Genomic DNA, 18,683 nt, shown 5'->3' with positions numbered 1-18,683 from the left:
TTTTATGACAAAAAAAATATAAGAAAGTTTAGGTGGCAAAATTGAAATATAGTTCCTTTAGAACCGTTATGAGTTATTCGTTACAAACGTATTTATTTAAAATTATATTTAAACATTAACATACATTTGTAAGCCAATTTGTCTGAGTTAAATTAGTACTAGTTGTACAAAAAGTTGCCGCCACTTTTGTATTTCCTGAAAACGCAATAACTCGTAGGTCACCAGCCGCAGTTATTTGAAGCGCATTAGTGACTCTTATATTATTTCCCATGTATCCTGGTATTTGTGGTGCACCCGTTATTGGGTTAAAGTTTCCGCAACGGGACTTGGCCAAAATACAAGAAGTCACATTTGTATAAAAACGCAGGTTGTCCGCATCCATCATAATGTTTATACCCGTTCTTGCTTCCCTTGTACATTCTATTATCTGTAAATGTATTAAATTATTAGGTGCCTTAAAAAAAATGGTATGTATATTTAAACTGGCAATGTATCTACTTACAAAACAGGCACTTACCAAATTTTGAGAGTTTACTCTTCTTAAACATTTAACGAAGTCACAGTATCCCATGTAGCATCCTGCTGTTTGAACATTTAAAGCTGATGACGCCAATACCTGTAATTTTGAGGTAGGCCTAATTTTAAAATCCACCCTGTGTACCTACTTAGGAAGCTGCTGCACATGTCTATATTATTAAACATTAGTTAGGTGGGCACTCAGCGTAACTTTGAAGTGCTAAGTCACAATATTTAAAAGTACATGAAAAGTACTTATAAGTATTTACCTAACTACTTACATAATTAAAAAAAACTTTATTTAAATTTACCTGTAAATTTTCAGCACATCCTGCATAGGTTGAACCAGTAAAATATCGTGTCGCGCATACACTCAAGCCATTAAGTTCTTGAGGCCCCTGTAAATATAAAAAATAAGTACCTAGAGGCATTTTAGCCAATACTTCGCATCAGCCGATTGTAAGACAGAGGATAAAAAACTATGAGTTATACTTAAGTGTAATAACTTAGGAGATAGTCGGTGGTAAGTGTATTTCCTTACTTGTGGAGCTGTTGTCAGTTTGCTGAAGCAACTGATGCACGCATCTCTCGACGTAGTATTAGTGGGCTGCGCTGTGCTGCAAACTAGATTTAGCAGGTTTTGTAACTGAATGCTAGAAAAATGGTTGAAAGTTTTAACCAAAATATGAAACACACGTAACCGTACTGCCTATCGATGTTTTTAAATGCTAAGTAGGTATCTTACCCGTTGGATGGGCAAAGAGCAGCCAATTTCTGAGTCTTCCATTGCAGAAGCTTGTTTTTTATTTCACTCAAGTCAAAAAGTCCATCGGAAATAGCACCCACCTAGAATAGAAGAGAAATCATTTTGGTACCTATGTAGTTATAAGTAAGCGTTTGAGACATTCAGCAACTAAAGGTTTTAGGTACCCTTCTCCCTTTAGCCCTTCGAAACCCAGCATCAACTCCGTGGGTGAGACATAATTATATAGTTTTTTTATTATGTCTGGTTACACGGGATTAAAGCAGTTAAGGAAATAGATTGTGCAAGTAGCTATTAAATATTCATGGCTAACCTCGTTTATATTCGAAAAACTTATGTTCTTCAACTGTAATATGCTATTCTTCACTTCATTTAAATCAAGAAAAGACCCATTGATCTGAACCTGTTGGAAAAATTATATGACTAGTAACTAAGACCATTTAGGTATAATTTAAGAACACTTTGACCTACTTTTTGAAACTAATGTAGGTACTTAATATGTGCGTTACTGTTCTTTCACTATTACTAAAGTACTTTATTAAATTCTGAATAGAACCTAATTATTAAGATGATATAGGTAAAAAAGAGGTGAACAACTGAACAGTAAATGTATATAATCGTAGGCGATTATTATAAAGTGTTCTTTCCTTAGCAATTATACCAGCAATAGTAGTAGGTAGGTATACCTTTGAAACTATTATGCTTACCGACTTTATGGAATGGTGTGTGCTTCGACCATGAATGTGTGTTGTACCTAATTCAAATTGATCCAGACTTACCAATATTGCCAGTAGAATCCCATAGTGTAGCTCTTTCATAGTAAGTATATGAGCAAAATGTAAATATTACTTATATTTATTTTGTTATTTTACGAAGTTTACAAGTTTTATAACAGTCAACACAACCAACATCTTTAAATAACTTGCGGTGAATGTATTAACTATAGAATACATTTATTTTGTCAGCTGTTATTTTAATAATCACAATAATATTAGTGTAGTTATACAGGTACATCCGCTTGCTCTCATGAATGAACCTTTTCACGCATTTTCACTGCGTGAATCAAACCGTGAAATCTGCGGCAGTTTTAATAATTGTCTTTATTCAAAAGTGCGTAGGTACCTACCTATTCGTATCTTTGTATAGGAAAACTGTAATAAATACCTAGTTGCAACTAAAATAATTACCTTACTAGGTAAAATCTTTTGTTTAATGCGTGGCGGTAAAGTTTAAAAACTGATGAAACTAAGTAAAAACTTACTGCATCGTTAAAACAAAAACAATAGCAAGGTAGATCGTGGATGATCATTATTTGATGTTATGTGTATGTACTTATTTACATACTATAAAAGCTTTATCAAAGGTATTTTTAGAGCTCATATTTAGAGGAAGTAGGAAAGAAGTTCTTACTTAGCCCTTCTAGCGAACCTTGTGTAATAACAATCAGTGCGTGCCATAAGGCGATTCACACACGCACCGCCTCACCGCGCGGATTGCGGATTTTACCATAGCAAATTTCCGCGCGGTGAGGTGGTGGCATAGTCAGTGTAAGCGGGTAAGTGTTTTTTCTATAATAAACTATTATTTTTGCATACAATGATAATCCGCCTACCGATACCGCCGCGGTGCGCGGTCAAGTGTGTAAATCGCCTAAGCTAGTTATTACTCCAAAAATAATCGAATTATTAAAAAGCTTTGACTCAGAATAATAACTTATTTCCGCAGTGGCCTCCTCTTTACTAGAGAGTAGCAACCTAGTTTAATACAATCGATCGATTAATATCATGACGACCGAATGGCGTAGTGGTTACTGACCCTGACTACTGAGCCGATGGTCCCGGGTTCGATTCCCGGCTGGGGCAGATATTTGTTTAAACACAGATATTTGTTCTCGGGTCTTGGATGTGCCCGTAAAATAGGCCCGCCCCCTATTACATTGGGACTAACATAACACTCTGGCGAAAAGTGGGTGCAGCAATGCACCTCTGCCTACCCCGCAAGGGAGTATATTAGTACAAGGCGTGAGTGCGTGTTTTTGATTAATATCATAAATATTATTTAATTATAGCAACATCCTATATGTTTTGTTTCCCTTTCATTCATTAAATTCTGTTTCATTCATTCATTCATGTGATATTGATGAAATCGGGATTTGCATCAATTTATTTTAATTTTTAATTTGATTTTTCAGTTCTATGATGATTGACGGTCGTGCTAATGTAAGTTTCAAATTAATACATAAATTAGTTATATTGTGTTGTGTTGGGTTCTGTGGTGTTTTGTAAAACTTATGCTTAATATCGATTCCGTGTGCTTTCAGGAACTACCCGATTTGCAGGTGTTCCGAACAGTGATAAAATACTGTTTATTCATCATAATTGTGCCGGTATTCTCGTTCTTCACGGCTAAGACTGTTGTTTTCGACGGTATCCTCCGGCTCGAAGCAATCCCCAGCAGTGTTTACTCGGCAGTAGTGGCCGTTCTTGTACTCCACATTACGCTGGGAGTATACATATTTAAAGCGTACACTGAAGCAGAGAAGCCTACTAAACCAGTCAAAATTGATTAATTCCCCTACGATCACAAATACCGTAGTAGCTGATAAGATAAAATGGATAACCTATATCTAAAAGGAGAACTTTTGCAAGTTCACACTAAGAACGATGAAGTAGTTGAAGGTAGATTTTACGGAATGAACAATGACAAGTCAAGGATATCCTTGTACGGCCTGAAAGAGGAAGGGGGAGAAAATGAGGGTATTACCCACTACTATGACTCTGAGGTCCGCAACATCGTCAAGTTGAATGACCCCGATGAGCTGGCCAATACATTTAAAACACATTTAAAAATATCACAAAAAGAATGTCAGGACATAATAAAGATATCAAAGAAGTACATTTTCATCAATCAAGTAGACAACACTTTCCATGCAGCATTGGAGAACTTGAAGCAGTATAGCTACATAGCTGTGAGTACAGATGGAGCCAACATGGGTAGAAAATGTAAGATGCCATTTCTAGTGATATCTACTCCTCAGCAGATATACATTTTTGATATACAAGTCATGCAGTTCCATGCCTTTGATGCTGGGTTGAAGGACCTGCTGGAAAGTGAAAGCCCAAAAAAAATAGTTCATGACTGCAGGAAGCTCTCAGACTGCCTGTCTCACAAGCACAATGTCCAACTCAAGGCTGTTTTTGATACTCAGGTACACACCTGTTTATTATAACATTTTGTGGTATAAATCTAATATTTGGTTAAATAAAATATAATAATAAATATTTTCCAGGTTGGTGATCTCATCATTTCAAGAAACAAGATAGGCCGTCTGCCTACTGAGGTCAAGTCACTGCAAGACTGTTTGAATACTTACCTGGGATTGCCAACTAGTACCATTGATGATAAGGTAATAAATAAATATTTAATATCTCCTATTGTTTTGTTCTTCAAGTCTTTTCAAAAGTACGTTATTATGATCCTCTGCTCACATTTGGCTACTCCTTACTGGTGCCTAACTGCCTATCCATCAGAGATGTGCTATATTGCTGTATCCATCAGTCATATGCTATGTGGAACAATGAATTTGATAATTGGTGGATGTCACACATCCATAGGTTGCAGCATAGCAAATCTCTGATGAAAAGGCTCTCTAAAAGAGCTGATGCTGTCCATATCTATATCATCAAGACAATAATTAAAATGCCACTAACAAGTATGCATGCACTATAATGAAACTTTCTCTTTTGATTTCAGCTTGACATAGTGCAATGCACTGAGCGCCCCCTTGCAGTGAACATTAAAGAGACACTTGCAATGAACATTGCATACCTTCACTTACTTTCTGAAGTGATCAATGAAGAGATGTCACTGCCATTTGTTAGAGGAGTAGAATGCTATGTGGAGAACCTTCGGTCATGTGACGACTTCAAGGCTTGGGAACTCAGCGGAAAGACAAAACAACCCCCAAAAGAATTCAAAAACGCCATTGAATATTGAAACTATTGACATTCCGCTACTGCTATAGGTTTTTTTATTTTCTTTTTTTTTGTTGGACAATTACTATTTTATTCCTATGCAATGGAAAAATTATATAACTAAAGGTTGGCTTGAGTTTCATAATGCTTATGAGTGAAGGCAGTATTATAGTCCATCTCTTGTAGTTGTAGGTCAAAATAATATATTTTCGTGATTAACGTTCAAATGAAGTGCAATATTTTAAGTTATTTGTAGTGATATTCTACTTAACTATAAGATGCTGCTTATAATAAGCTTTATGGAGTGGAGTTGAGTTATGCCTGCTCAAATTAACAGCTTAAAATCTAAAGTATAACCTACAGCAGTTTTTGTTTCAAACAGGAGTCCCTATTCTATTGTTACTGGTAGTATTGTGAATGTATTTTACCAATTTCTCTCACTTTTATATCAGCCTAAATTATGATGTTATAATAATGCTTTATAAAAAATAAGGATTATAATATCTCACTTTGCACTATCATTGAAGAAGTAGGTATAGGTACTTAAGTTAATATTATGTGAAAGAAAATATTTTGTGTATGAATTTTACACGTAACTGTAAGGTATCAGTAACAAAGTGTGCCCTAACAATATATCACAACATGTTTTTTTAAATAAATACATAGAAATAAGAAGCTTAAAGCTTTTGTGACATGAGAAGCCTTTGCCTGAATAAATTATTCCAATAAATATGTATTTTACTTTCTTCCACTTACCAAATATATGTACATATATTATTTCTGACTCTGAACCCTGGAACTTGTACATATTTTATACTTCCTAAGTTCCTACTTTAATTTCTTAGACATAATAGTCAGCTATATTAAACAGTGCAACATCTAGCTTCTACCTATAAAGGTGATCCAAGAAATAATAGTAACATACTTTCAATTAACGCAATATATTGATATATTCATTTAATACTTTTTACAGCATATTATATTTACAATCTTACACAACAGCTTATGCAAATATTTAATTCAACCAATCTGATAACGCGTAACAAATATAACATACCACTACGATTTAACATGGCATCTTAGTTAAAAAGCACTTGCATCACTGTTATCTATCACAAATCACAACAAATTTAGTCCTTTCAGAGAAAATGATTATGTGGCTATTTCCACCAACAGAGTCCCATTGAAGTCATTCACATAAATGTCCCCTTAGGGATGTGGCTGACGACAATGAACCTCTGTTTTCTCTTGTGCTAGGAGGGATTAGTGAGGAACAAATTGGGGTAGAAAGCGAGTCCCTCAATGGACTCGTCCCGGCACGCCATGCCCAGCCGCTCCGTAGTGAACAGTTGCTCGCGAGCCAGTAGGATGGAAACATTCGCTATTTGCGACAACTTCTCTGGTGTTAGCACGTCATGTTGATCCAACTGGAAACAAATAAATTTAACGTAAAAAACTGATAATAAGTGCTGCCAACTGTAAAAATATACTATATTATATAAAAGGTCTCTATAATTATGATTATTGGACTCAAAACTAAGTTCAACAAGTTTTATACTTCATAATAGAGTCAGGATAATGATAGCATCTATAGTTTTTTAATGCAGGGTGAAATTATGAACTTACCAATTCCTTAGTTGTTTTGGCCACTTCATCATCTTGGTGGCTGTTCAGCTGTAGAACACACGCACCGCTGGGGAACTTGCGTAAAGACATCGGAGCACCTATTGTTTGCAGTAATCTGGAAGATATTAGGAAAAATTTGAAGTGATAAAGACCAAATACTCTTTATTGCACACTAACAGAAACAGTTCCACAAACATTAACAAAAAATAAATAGTACAATCGGCGGCCTTATTACGTACCTACTAAAAAGTAATCTTTTCCAGACAACCAAAAAGATAGAAAAAAACCTGCCAAGAGCGAGCGTGTCGGACACGCACATGATAGGGTTCGTGTCGGACGCGCTCTTGGCAGGTTTTTTTTCTATCTTTAACAATACGAGGGGCGGTCGGTCCCTCTGGTCCAGAACAAAGACCTTAGACAGGTAGCTGGTAGTGGTTGGATGAGGAAGGCTTGGAAGTGTCAAGGGCCATGACCAGCAGTGGATGATTACGGGCCGACAATTGTGACGTCAGGCACAGTACTTACTTGCAAGCATTCAGTAAATCCTCTGGTGATACCAGCTCGAGACCTCTGGCCCGGTTCACTCTGCACCAGACATCAGCCAATGACATTATGCCACCACAATCCTGAAGAAAATGCAACAATTTACATGTATCTAAATGGTTTTTCTTTTAGAATCATGAAAATACTATCTTCTGTCTGTGGTAAAAATAAATTAAAGGTGTGACCATAATATGTTCTGCTGACTACTGCTGGATAAGATATGCCAAGGATAATGGTGTGGCACTTATGGAAAGAACATTTTGTCCAGTATTTGAGATTTAGTAGCTTGTTTATTCTAAAGATTAATCCAATTTTTATTTCTTTCATCAATGGTCTGAGCTATGATTAATAATTAATGTGCCACTTACCAGCAAAACTGCCACCATCATATCAGAAATCTGTTGGGCCAGCCCCATATAGTAGTCAGAGTCGGACCTGAATGTATCTCGGGTCACTGGGTCGTCTATACCTAAGCTCATGAGGTAAGACTTGAATCTCACAGTATCATCTTCAGAAATATCACCTTGTTTTTCCTGATAACAAAATTGCATTAAGTAATTTACTTTAATGTAATAAAGATAAAGAAAGCTTAGATTGTTTAGTGCTATATTTCATCAGTCTTTGCAGTAATATTTTACACTCAAGATGTCTCTCTTGATTTTGGGCATTTATTGGACTTGAGTCATGTCTCATAGAGACAGGTTTGTAAGCCATTGGAAAGTCATGTAACTTTTTTATTTTACAAACATACATTTTAGCTGTTTGTTATATTCTACTGAATAGTTACAGTTAGTTAATACAAGGATTGTTGTAACTTTTAACTCACCCTAATTTTAGCAGAAATAGTTTTTGATATTCCAACCATATCTTTAGCTTTTTCCATAAGCTTTGTCAAGTCTTGAAACGCAACACTGATGCTCTGGTCGGTGGCGCGGTGCTGCTCCTCTATACTTCTCTCAATTCCAACTATACCAGACCGAATCTTGGAGCTTACAGGAGTTGCTTTATTTTGAGGACTAGTGTTGGTGCTGGATACGGTAGCGGGTGTCTCTGAGGGTAGAGGCTGCTGCTCCCATGCCTTCGTAGTGACAGCTTCATTCAAAGCATTGAAGAATGCTGGATCAATGCCATCTTTGAAGGAAAATTTTATAAAGTGTGAGGGGCTGCCTACATCCGGACCTGGTCTTTTACCTGTGAAAGTAATTAAAACCTATCAAAATTTAGTCAATATGATTGTGCAGTTGTATTATGTTTCTTAGTTTTAATTCCTATTATAGTCATCCTAATCCTAACTAAAATTATAAACGCGAAAGTAACTGTGTCTGTCCGTCTGTTACTCTTTCACACCAAAACTACTGAGAGGATTTGATTGAAATTTGGTATACATATGGTCTAGCTAGACCCTGAGAAAGAACATAGACTATTTTTTATCTTGGAAATCCCACGGGAAAACTTTTTAAAGCGAAGCGAAGCTCGCAGGAACATCTAGTATAGAATGATACAAACCTGGAAGAGCTGGTCCCAGGTGCAAGATGATACGCTTTGGGCCACCGAGTCCAAAAACGCCTCCACTTTCCTCTTCAATGCAAAAGACATAGTAAAGGTGAAGTGATAAACAAGTTAGTCCTTTAGGTATATCACCGGGCTTGGCCCATAGGATCCTGTGAGTTGTGAGCACCACTTCCCCATCCACAAAACGAGTCTGAAACGCATATTATTAATAATATGAATCCGTACTTTTCTATAATGTAGAGCAGAGTTGAGAAAATTAACAAACCTTATCATCCCCGTTGTAAATTTTAACATTTTTGTCACGTTTTAAATAATTTTCCCCATCGAATAATCGGGCTTCTATATATTCAAACCTGTCCATTTTCAAAAATCGCCATAAATTTATTATAATATATAAATACTTGGAGATAAATAAATAATATATTTTTATGACTATTTTCGTTTCGTTGAATACTTTAAACGTCAAACGAAGAAACTGTAAAAACGAAAATGACATTATTACATTGTAATAATCTGTAAGACATTCACAGAACACTACAGTGTCCTGAAAACAACATTACCAAAAGAAACCTTTCTTCAGAATAATAACAAAACGATTGTACGGTGTGAGTTTGACCTCAGCGTGAAGCGTCTTTGCCAATCTTTTGGCATGTGTCCTTGAGGAAACCCAGCTGGTCTAGCAGAAGGTGGCCCAATCCTGCTGTAAATCCAGCTGCTCTCAATAACAATGAATGAATAAATATGAATATGAATAACAAAACGCTAGTTCACAGAGTATCGGATGTGACGTAATGTACCAATTTTACTTTACTGTGTTACTGTGGGATTTTTGTTAGTGTGTGTGAGTGCGTTGGTTGAAGAAGCGAAATAATTTGGAAACGAGAAAGAAAAGTGTTTTTTGTTTATGAAAAGTAATACATAGGTAGAATTAAACTTATAATAATAGGTAATTTAAGTTTGTTACAAGTTTTCCTTCTTTCAAAGTAATTTAGTGATAAACACAACAGTTAAATTTTGAAAAGAATACCTTGCTATTCCTGAATTTTAAAGTTGCTAAATTCACTTTCTTAGTTGGCTTTGGGGTAAATTTATACTTATTTAAGTGTAATTATTTGTTCTTTAGTTAATCACACTGTTGTTGACGATGGAGGTATCAAGTGAGCTAAAAGATGATATTCGCAAAACTCAAAATGAGCTTAAAAACGCGATTCGAGTTCATCAGGTAAAATTTTATTTTTTTATTACTTGCGCACTACTATATTTATGTTTGCTGAAAAACCTATGAATAATGTAATTATTGTAACTTTCAGATGTGGGTTGCGCGTCTGCATGAAGATGAAAACGTAAGAATACCTACTTTTCAAAGTATAATTTTAAATCTTACGCGTTTTTGTTTCAGTTCTAGTTTATCTACGTGTATACTTGTAATTAAATTATTGCCTAATTTCTTTTTCAGAATATCAATTTAAAATCAAAAGTGAGGGAAGCAGAAAAGGATATCATTTCCATTGGGCAGAACCAGGTACATTTTTTTTGTAACAACATCATTAGGTATATTTGTTTTCAGTGACCTTTTGCTACATTTCATTGAGTTATTTTTAAATATACTGAAATTGTGGGAAGGTCAACAATTTTAAAACACATAACTAAAGACAATAATATATTTTAGCATTTATTAGTAAGATAGTAGGTAGGTCTTGTTTAACATTGCATAAACTTTCACAATAACTAAGATAAAAATAATGACACCATACAAACTATGATTATGAAACACAAAATCTTGATAAAATAAAATATTACTTATATTTCTATTCTTGCATGTTCTTGATTTCAGAAAAGAGTTGTTGACAGACTGAGGAGGGAGCTTGAACTATACCAGCATCGACTCAAAGCCAGAAACAAACAAGTCAATGTGGAAATAGATGCCCGCTACATAGCACAGCAGCTAAGAGAGCACCAGATGCAATATCGGACCAAAAATAGACCTATATCATTGTTAAAGCCCTCAGTGTTGAATGAAATTCACATAAAAACTGAAAATACCAATGGTAGTGCAAGGCCTAATGATATATCAGATTCAGAAAATGAGGGAAAGTCCATGCATGAGAAAGAAAACTCCAATCATAGTGAGATAGAGGATAAGGAGAGATATCCTAAGAGTTACCATCAGAATGCTGTGCATGATAGTCGGAACAATTTTGCTCATGCACTGAACAAAGTGAAGGAGTCATTCATGTAAGTTATTGGCAATTAACCTTCATAGTCTTTGTACTGTACTAAAGAATGATGAATTGATGTCTTGCTATCATTAGTCAATTAATGTTAACAGGGAGAAGAATGTAATTTTCTCTTAATTTGCTTTACATTCTCTACATGTTTAGTTATCACTCCTATTTAATCCCAATCTCTTTTTAAACCACATACACAAGGTATGATAAATGATAGAAGTAATTTTCTATAAATTATACTCCACATGATTTTGTTTGTTTGGTCAAAAGTAATAGGTAATAAAAAGATATGCCTACTTGTTTTTGATGTCACTTGTCTAATTTATTTTGTGACCTTAATAATTAAACCTTTTCCACAGAGGAGTAAAGCTTCAAGAGAATGAGTGGCAGACCCGCCTCGGCACAGACTCGGACTCGACTCCTCCTGACAATAATGACGACATGTCTCCGTCCCCATCCCCACCCCCGCTGCCTCGGCAAGGGGAGCATGTCTCGCAGGAAGTATTCCTGAGGTTTGTTGGTCTTGATACTATCAAATGAATATGGTGTGTTAGAAAATAGTCATTGTAGCTGAAATTGACTTTGGTATAACATCTATTGGAAATGAATGATTTTTGCAATCCCAACACAAATGCATACAAGATACGACCCTGAATAAGGAGCGGTGGTAGCTCAGTCGGGTAAGCGCCCGCTTCTCACGCAAGAGATAAGGGTTCGAATCTCGGCGATGACATGTACCAATGAGTTCTGTAACTTAAGTACAATGAAATATACCATCGCTCTTACGGTGAAGGAAAACATCGTGAGGAAACCTGCATATCTAGATTTAGCACAATCTAGATATGTGACCCACGGTGCAGGTACTTACACCCCCACAGAGAATAGAATAGAATAGACCCTGAATAAAACTGAGCTACTTACAGATATATATTAAACACAATCAACACAGGCTTGATCTATTTACATAAAGAAGAATGGGCATTGCAAAGCATGCCAAGTAAAATTTTCATTTACTTATATCTCTCTACAAGAGAGACTACTTTAATATACAATGTATTGTTTTTCGGACCCGATAACCAGGTAGTTTCATCGAGAAAAAACCCCCTAGATTTCTAGAATATTGAGATTTGACTCCACATTTGGGGGTTTTTTCTTGATTAAATTACTCGTAGAATCTACCCTTAAAGTTTGTCGGGTCCGAAAAACAACACATTGTAATTTACGTTCCTTACATATATATTTTGTTGATTTCCAGGTTCATAGGACTAGTGACTCCGCAGCAGAAAGAAATATTAGAGAAGAAGAGGAACGAGCGACGGAAAAGATCAACTACTAGCACTAATAAGAATGACTTTTTATATGGAAACTTAGAAAATAGTGGAGTAAGTTATTGTATTACCATTATAGTATTATAGGTAACTTAAAAGACTCGTTAAAGCTATCGCAAAAACAATAATTTTCATATTATGAATATTCAAATACATCAATTATAAGTACTAGAAGGTGTACGTAAATGAACATAATAATTATTGTTTTCAGAAACGCAAGAAATATAACCAGTTCCCGTACTTACAAAGTCACAGTGATCCTCCACAAACTCGCTCCGCCAAGTTAAGAAAACAACAGGTCAGTTATCCATTTCATCTTTAAAAATAGATTAGTACTTTTTTTAAAGATAAATTACAAGGGAATGGATTGGACTATCTTTGAATGGCAGCTAACAAAACGCCCGCATTTTATTAAGTTTTAAACAAAATCTTGTCATCATAGAAGTAATAAATGATTGTAATCCATGATTCATTCAATCATGTGTGCCAATGTCAATGCCCAAAACCTGATGGAAGACAGTCTGTCTTCCATCAGGTTTTGGGCATTTGCTTTTCTCATCTAACCATTACTTACCCTTTTACTACTGATTCCTGTAATTAAATTATTTAAAAGTTTTTCATAGATTAAATTTAAGAATGAAATCACTCAAAGCCTTAAGGCAGCTGCAACTTTCCCAGTCTACACCTCTTCTGAAACTGAACTCAGTAACTCCCAATTTTTTGATTCAACTCAAAAAAGGTCTACATTGTTCTTTGTACACGCTTAATTCAGTGTCCAATAACACCTTTCTTACACCTAATTGCAGAAACAAAGCGAGAACTCCCGCGAAGGCTCCCCATCAGGCTCGTCGACCGAGGCGCGGGGCTGGCCCAACAAGCCGGCGTGGGCGGCTTCGCTCCCGCCCGGTCTGTCCGTCGAGCCCGTGTTCTCGCCGGGCAAGAAGGCCTGCCACGGGTGTGGGAGGAATGGTGAGTCATTGTGTTTTGTGTACTGGCTTTTGCCCGTGGCACGTTAAATTTGTAATAAATCCTGCATCTTCCTTCGCTGAATGATAGTTTTAGGAGGAGTCTGATTCTGGTGAAAAATATCGGTAAGCCAGATTTTGGATGAAGAAGCTCAAAGATAGTGCTGTTCGCCTCCTTATGGGGCCCTATGTCCAACGTTGTACAGTAATCGTCATCATCATTTCGCAGTCTACTGCTGGACCTAGGCCTCTCCCAAAGCACGCCACTGGATGATAGATCGCATTTTTCCATATCGCAACTTCCCTTCCTTACAATAATAATCATTGTAAATGGCGATAAAATTTATCTTAACATAAAACCCCCAGACGTCCCCTCGCTGCTAGTCCGGTGCAGTTGCGGCGTGTACCTGCACACGGGCTGCGGCGCCGACGGCCACTGCACCAACTGCCAGGCGAGCCTGCCCGACCCGTCGCACTGCGCCGCTTCACCGCAACACGACGCGCAGCTGTTTAGAGGTTGGTATGCCAGTATGGAATCATCATCATAGATATATGAAGCGTCCGTAGTCGAGCGGGCCTCAACGATCGTAACTGATCACTGAGGTTAAGCAACAACTGGCACGGTCAGCCATTGCATGGGTAACCTATTTCAAGTGGTTCTTTTCTGGACGCTTCCGTGCTTCGGACGGTACGTTAAGCCGTGGGTCCCGGTTGCTGCTTCGGGAGCAGTCGTTAAGCCTAGTCAGAGGCCTTCGGGCAGCTTGAAAAGGGTAAGTAATACGAGGTATAAAAACGCATGGTATAACATTCACAAGGTATACGCCCATATGATATAAATTTATTACGTATAACGATCACTGTGCATAACAAACGAAAGGCATAATTACTAAATACATAATTTTGTAAATAATAACGTTCAAAAAGTATAATTTCAATTGATATATCGATTAAAATATATAACGTTTATAACATATATTGTTCACCGTATATAATAACATTATGTATAATGAACAAAAAAATATATTATTATTGGAGCTATGTTGGGAGACGCTCCGCTCCGCTTCGCTGCGCTCCGCTTTGCTTTTAACGAACATGTGCACCTAACACGCTCCTCCTCGCTTTGTTCGTCGTCGCACCTATCTTTAGGTTTTGGTACTAGTGGTTTTCACAGCATTATTATTATTGAAGCTATGTTGGGAGACGCTCCGCTCCGCTTCGCTGCGCTCCGCTTTGGTTTCGACGAACATGTGCACCTAACACGCTCCTCCTCGCTATGCTCGTCGTCGCACCTATCTTTAGGTTTTGGTACTAGGGATTTTCACAGCATTATTATTATTGAAGCTATGTTGGGAGACGCTCCGCTCCGCTTCGCTGCGCTCCGCTTTGGTTTCGACGAACATGTGCACCTAACACGCTCCTCCTCGCTTTGCTCGTCGTCGCACCTATCTTTAGGTTTTGGTGCTAGGGGGTTTGACGGCGTTGGGTAATTAAACACAGATTATGCGATATGAGAAGAACTTTATACAAAATTATAGTATATATTTTAATTGATATACGTAATGTATGTTATACGAATCGATATTAGTCCTCGTGAGTGTTAGTTATTTTGATATTATATGATATATGTACGATATACCAATTGAATCTTATACCTTATGAAAATATAGATTTTGTTGTTATACGTAACGTTCATTATATGTTGTGAACGTTATTAATGTGAAATTATACATTTCGTTTTTATACGTCGCAATACGCACCCGCTTGAAAACATCTGACAGTCGGGTTGCCCACTTACCCGTCAACTCTCTCAGCACAAATCTTGCTTGTGTTGGGGTTCACCAACCCGCATTTGGCCAGCATGGTGGACTAGGCCTAAACCCTTCCTTCACTGGAAGGAGACCCGTGCCCCAGCAGTGGGGACGTGATGATGATCATAGATATAATTCACAGTAAAACGCCTCATTTTTTACTGGTTACACTGAACGGTCATGTTTTCAATAAAACTCCAATTTGCATTATACAATTCATAACATTTAAATAGTATACAAACTTGCGCCAAACTTTTCCAAAAACAAAGCCACGATCAACCAGCCATACTAAACTTATTACAGCCGACCGTTTTCCAGACAAGCTAGCCGAACGGAAACGCCTGCAAGAGAAGAATATCCAGCTATGCGTCGAACTACGCAAACTCGAGGCGCGCGCTGCGACCCTGAAAGAAAACCTGGATGACCATCACATGGAGAAGAGACAACTGCTCTCCGACCAGATCAAGACTCAGAGGAACTTGCAGAAGCTTCTAGACTTCATCAGTCAGTTTAAGGAGACGTCCGTCAGTATACAGTCGACGTCCATCAGTGATACTGGAAGCGAGATCAGCAAAAGCAATGAGGATTGAAGTGGTGAGTTGCTTGTTATAATACCCGAATCTAGAAATCGTTCTAAAAATATAAGGGAAATCAGCTTTCTGCATAGGAGTACATCATAGTGTTCAGTGCTCAAGAGCTCTTTCTGTTCTACAGTTATCCTTAATAATAAAGGACGGATAAAAGTACCCTATTCTGAGTAAAATATAATGAAATTTTGGTATTTTTGTTACAGGTAGGCAGCTTTTGTCAAGTACCTTTGGAGTCCTGTGCCGTTGAAGAGTCCAGTAGTAGACTGTAGTCCAATGTATGTAGTTATCGAATTTTATACTTACCACTTAGCTAAGTTACCTAATATAAAATGTTTTTAACATAGCCCAAAATAACCGAAAGTTGCTCCTATGCGCCATAACACACATTTTCTATTATAGGTATATTTTTTACCAAGTGTTTGGCGTGAAGGGAGGAATAAAGTACTGATATTAAGTTCTTAGTTAAAAGAATGATGAGGCTCCATATCCGATCCTGGATTTCAGGAGCTAGAACAATTTACGCTGAGGCTTGTAGTGCATATAAGAAAAGCTCTGACATCATTTTCAATTACGCAGGCAGACTGCTTTTAAGTATCAGCTGAAAGACCTATGAATTAATAATATGCGTGTATGAATTTGATGGCGCATTGTCATCAGAAATGGATTTGATAAAGCATTTAAATCACTACATTTTCTAATCGGGATATCCTTGAATGGGAGACAGACTGGAAGTCGTTCAAAGGTTTTTACACATTAGTAATGCAACTGACAGGCAGTGCTATAAGCTATAAGTTTTTGTCTTATTAATGCAGGGATAGCTTTTTAAAGTACCCTTCGTCCTCTTAGAAAAGCATGCCAGAGCAGTTCTTATAATAATAGCACTACATATTACCTAAATCTAATCATAATACACAGCTTAGTAAAAAAAATATATAAGCGAAATAATAAATTAGATCAAATTGAAAATGTGAGTTTAATCACATCCGAAATGATTGAATTATTTTAGTTTTTTAAAGCAATTAATGGATTAAGTAACTACTTTTACGTTTTTTTTTCGAATAGGAATCACAATTTTTATTTTGGGTCTTTATCTTCACATATTTTTTTTACTGTCGTTTAAGTTTAGTGTCTACATTGTAATCAATTTCTTTCTGTTCCATAATACATAATTATAATTTATATTTTATCATAAATTATCATTAACATTATTAATACTTAAATTAGATTAGGATGCACGTATGTATGTTTGAATAAGTTACTAAAATCAAATTTAGAAATCAATTTAATTGCCAAAAGAAGTGTTCAGTATTGATTCCTAATAAATGTAGAAGGTACTTACGTCTTGTCATAATTTTAAGTAATTTTAAGGTTTTCCTATACCTAAGTGTTTGCTAAGTTTCTAAATCGTAGCTCGAATCGTAAATGTTAATTTTTAATTCTTCTCTGTGATATGATTAAGTTGATCTTTTTCGAAGTAACATAAGCATCGTCGTAGCATAAAATTTAACCAGGGTTGTTAATAAATAGCCATGATTTGTATACAAAACACTAATCGATTTTTATTATCGCCACCATTTTTACAGATTCGTTAAGTCTAGGCTACATCTAGACGCAATACTAATAAACTTACAATTGCGTCATTTCTAACATCTTCTTTCCCTTTAAAACGTCTTTACGCAGCTCGCCTAAGCTGCACTCTAGGATGTGGCATTCGTAATGCGACAAGTTATTATACCGCAGCATCTCGCCAGCGCCCAAGTGGTCCAATTCCACCAGACCAGAGAAAAATGACGTTCCAAAGTCGTTGTTCTCCACAAACGCCTGTATATGAGAAGGCGTACCATCCAACGCAAATACCGCGCTTTTAGCGAATATCAGACCGGCATACGCGGCTGATAAAGTTGGCACTTTACCGTAGCTAGATCTAGCTATCACGTAGGCACTTCGACGAACCTTATGCGTGAACTCTTGGATACTTCTATCAGTCATTGTGGTCTCGGTAACCGGCAACGCCTGGGACACGAGAGGCACAATAGTTTTCTCCGAATGTCCACAAATCACTGGGATGTAACAATCCGATACCTTCAGATGATGATGCTTTGCGTACATAGCCTGGGCTTTTAGATGATCACAGCACGTTATACCGAACAACTTCTTAGGATTATAATCCCCGTGGGTCTTCAAAATTTCTGCTGCCATCGGTACTAAAGTGTTGATCGGCTCGGTGACGATGCCTACAAACGGCTGCGGGCGAAGTTTCGCGATGCTTGCGGCAGCCATCTTTATGAATTGAATGTTAGTTGTTAGGAATTCGTGTTCGGTGACTTCGGGCGTTCTGACGAGGCCTCCTGCTGCGATGATGACGTCGGCATCCTTCAGAGCTTTGTGTAGGGTTTCCATGCCGTTTAAGATGGTGAGGTTGTTGTCTTTGGGGATGTGTGATAGGTCGAAGAAGGCGGCAGGCGGGGTGTCCTGGTCATCATGCAGCACCAGGTTGGATATGTAGGACTGGGCTCTCAGGAGAAGGGAGAGGGTTTGGCCGACGTCCCCGGCCGCTCCTAAAACCGTCACTTTGTGGTCACCCTTGTGTCCGCGGCCTTTATCATAAATGTGCGTGTTCCTACACTGTTTCCACAAGCTCTTGGAGCCCTGAAATGCGGTGATTGATTTCAACATGGTGAGGTGTTTTTGTGGTTTATAATGTTATATCTGATGCATGACTTGAATAATTTACACTTTGTAATGATTTTATTTGTTAAATATTTTTGTATTGATTTTGATTTGAAGGTGCGGTAATAGTGGGGAAGTTGACAATGTGTCATTGTGTCCA

The 18,683-nt window shown here is 37.2% G+C and overlaps 6 protein-coding genes across 10 annotated transcripts; 3 read left to right on the top strand and 3 right to left on the bottom strand.

The window, feature by feature from the left end:
- Positions 1-69: 69 nt before the first annotated feature.
- On the bottom strand, positions 70-2,379 carry LOC105388990. Of its 2 annotated transcripts, XM_011560038.3 has the most exons (7): positions 2,059-2,379; positions 1,593-1,682; positions 1,262-1,362; positions 1,058-1,169; positions 828-914; positions 518-616; positions 70-427 (listed from the first exon to the last, which is right to left on the bottom strand). In XM_011560038.3, exons 1-7 carry the CDS (start codon positions 2,095-2,097, stop codon positions 116-118), a joined length of 840 nt encoding a protein of 279 aa, XP_011558340.1. In that variant the 5' UTR covers positions 2,098-2,379; the 3' UTR covers positions 70-115. The 2 variants fall into 2 exon arrangements, with proteins under 2 accessions (XP_011558340.1, XP_037968215.1); XM_038112287.2 differs by lacking the exon at positions 1,593-1,682.
- A 981-nt stretch (positions 2,380-3,360) lies between these two features.
- On the top strand, positions 3,361-3,848 carry LOC125489337 (vacuolar ATPase assembly integral membrane protein VMA21 homolog). The gene is made up of 2 exons (XM_048624990.1): positions 3,361-3,498; positions 3,600-3,848. Exons 1-2 carry the CDS (start codon positions 3,475-3,477, stop codon positions 3,846-3,848), a joined length of 273 nt encoding a protein of 90 aa, XP_048480947.1. The 5' UTR covers positions 3,361-3,474.
- A 42-nt stretch (positions 3,849-3,890) lies between these two features.
- On the top strand, positions 3,891-5,983 carry LOC105388977 (piRNA biogenesis protein EXD1). Its single transcript, XM_011560026.3, has 3 exons — positions 3,891-4,487; positions 4,569-4,685; positions 5,033-5,983. The coding sequence occupies exons 1-3, from the start codon at positions 3,891-3,893 to the stop codon at positions 5,273-5,275; spliced, it is 957 nt and encodes a 318-aa protein (XP_011558328.3). The 3' UTR covers positions 5,276-5,983.
- Positions 5,984-6,178: 195 nt separating this feature from the next.
- On the bottom strand, positions 6,179-9,405 carry LOC105388978 (vacuolar protein-sorting-associated protein 36). The gene is made up of 7 exons (XM_011560027.3): positions 9,200-9,405; positions 8,929-9,124; positions 8,249-8,613; positions 7,791-7,955; positions 7,405-7,505; positions 6,880-6,994; positions 6,179-6,680 (listed from the first exon to the last, which is right to left on the bottom strand). The coding sequence occupies exons 1-7, from the start codon at positions 9,293-9,295 to the stop codon at positions 6,507-6,509; spliced, it is 1,212 nt and encodes a 403-aa protein (XP_011558329.2). The 5' UTR covers positions 9,296-9,405; the 3' UTR covers positions 6,179-6,506.
- Positions 9,406-9,764: 359 nt separating this feature from the next.
- LOC105388991 lies at positions 9,765-17,401 on the top strand. 4 transcript variants are annotated; one of them, XM_038112145.2, is made up of 12 exons: positions 9,765-9,880; positions 10,058-10,156; positions 10,245-10,277; positions 10,391-10,456; positions 10,769-11,169; positions 11,522-11,674; positions 12,418-12,544; positions 12,702-12,788; positions 13,297-13,459; positions 13,822-13,971; positions 15,582-15,857; positions 16,057-17,401. In XM_038112145.2, the coding sequence occupies exons 2-11, from the start codon at positions 10,079-10,081 to the stop codon at positions 15,851-15,853; spliced, it is 1,530 nt and encodes a 509-aa protein (XP_037968073.2). In that variant the 5' UTR covers positions 9,765-9,880; positions 10,058-10,078; the 3' UTR covers positions 15,854-15,857; positions 16,057-17,401. The 4 variants fall into 4 exon arrangements, with proteins under 4 accessions (XP_037968073.2, XP_037968069.2, XP_037968070.2 ...); XM_038112141.2 differs by having other exon boundaries at positions 15,567-15,857; XM_038112142.2 differs by having other exon boundaries at positions 9,770-9,856; positions 15,567-15,857.
- Positions 17,387-18,645, bottom strand: LOC105388980 (malate dehydrogenase 2, mitochondrial). Its single transcript, XM_011560028.3, has one exon. The coding sequence runs from the start codon at positions 18,527-18,529 to the stop codon at positions 17,480-17,482; it is 1,050 nt and encodes a 349-aa protein (XP_011558330.3). The 5' UTR covers positions 18,530-18,645; the 3' UTR covers positions 17,387-17,479.
- Positions 18,646-18,683: the final 38 nt, after the last annotated feature.

The sequence above is a fragment of the Plutella xylostella genome, chromosome 13 (assembly GCF_932276165.1).
Source record: "Plutella xylostella chromosome 13, ilPluXylo3.1, whole genome shotgun sequence".
Taxonomy (NCBI): Eukaryota; Metazoa; Arthropoda; class Insecta; order Lepidoptera; family Plutellidae; genus Plutella; species Plutella xylostella.
This window is presented reverse-complemented; position numbering and strand designations above follow the sequence as displayed.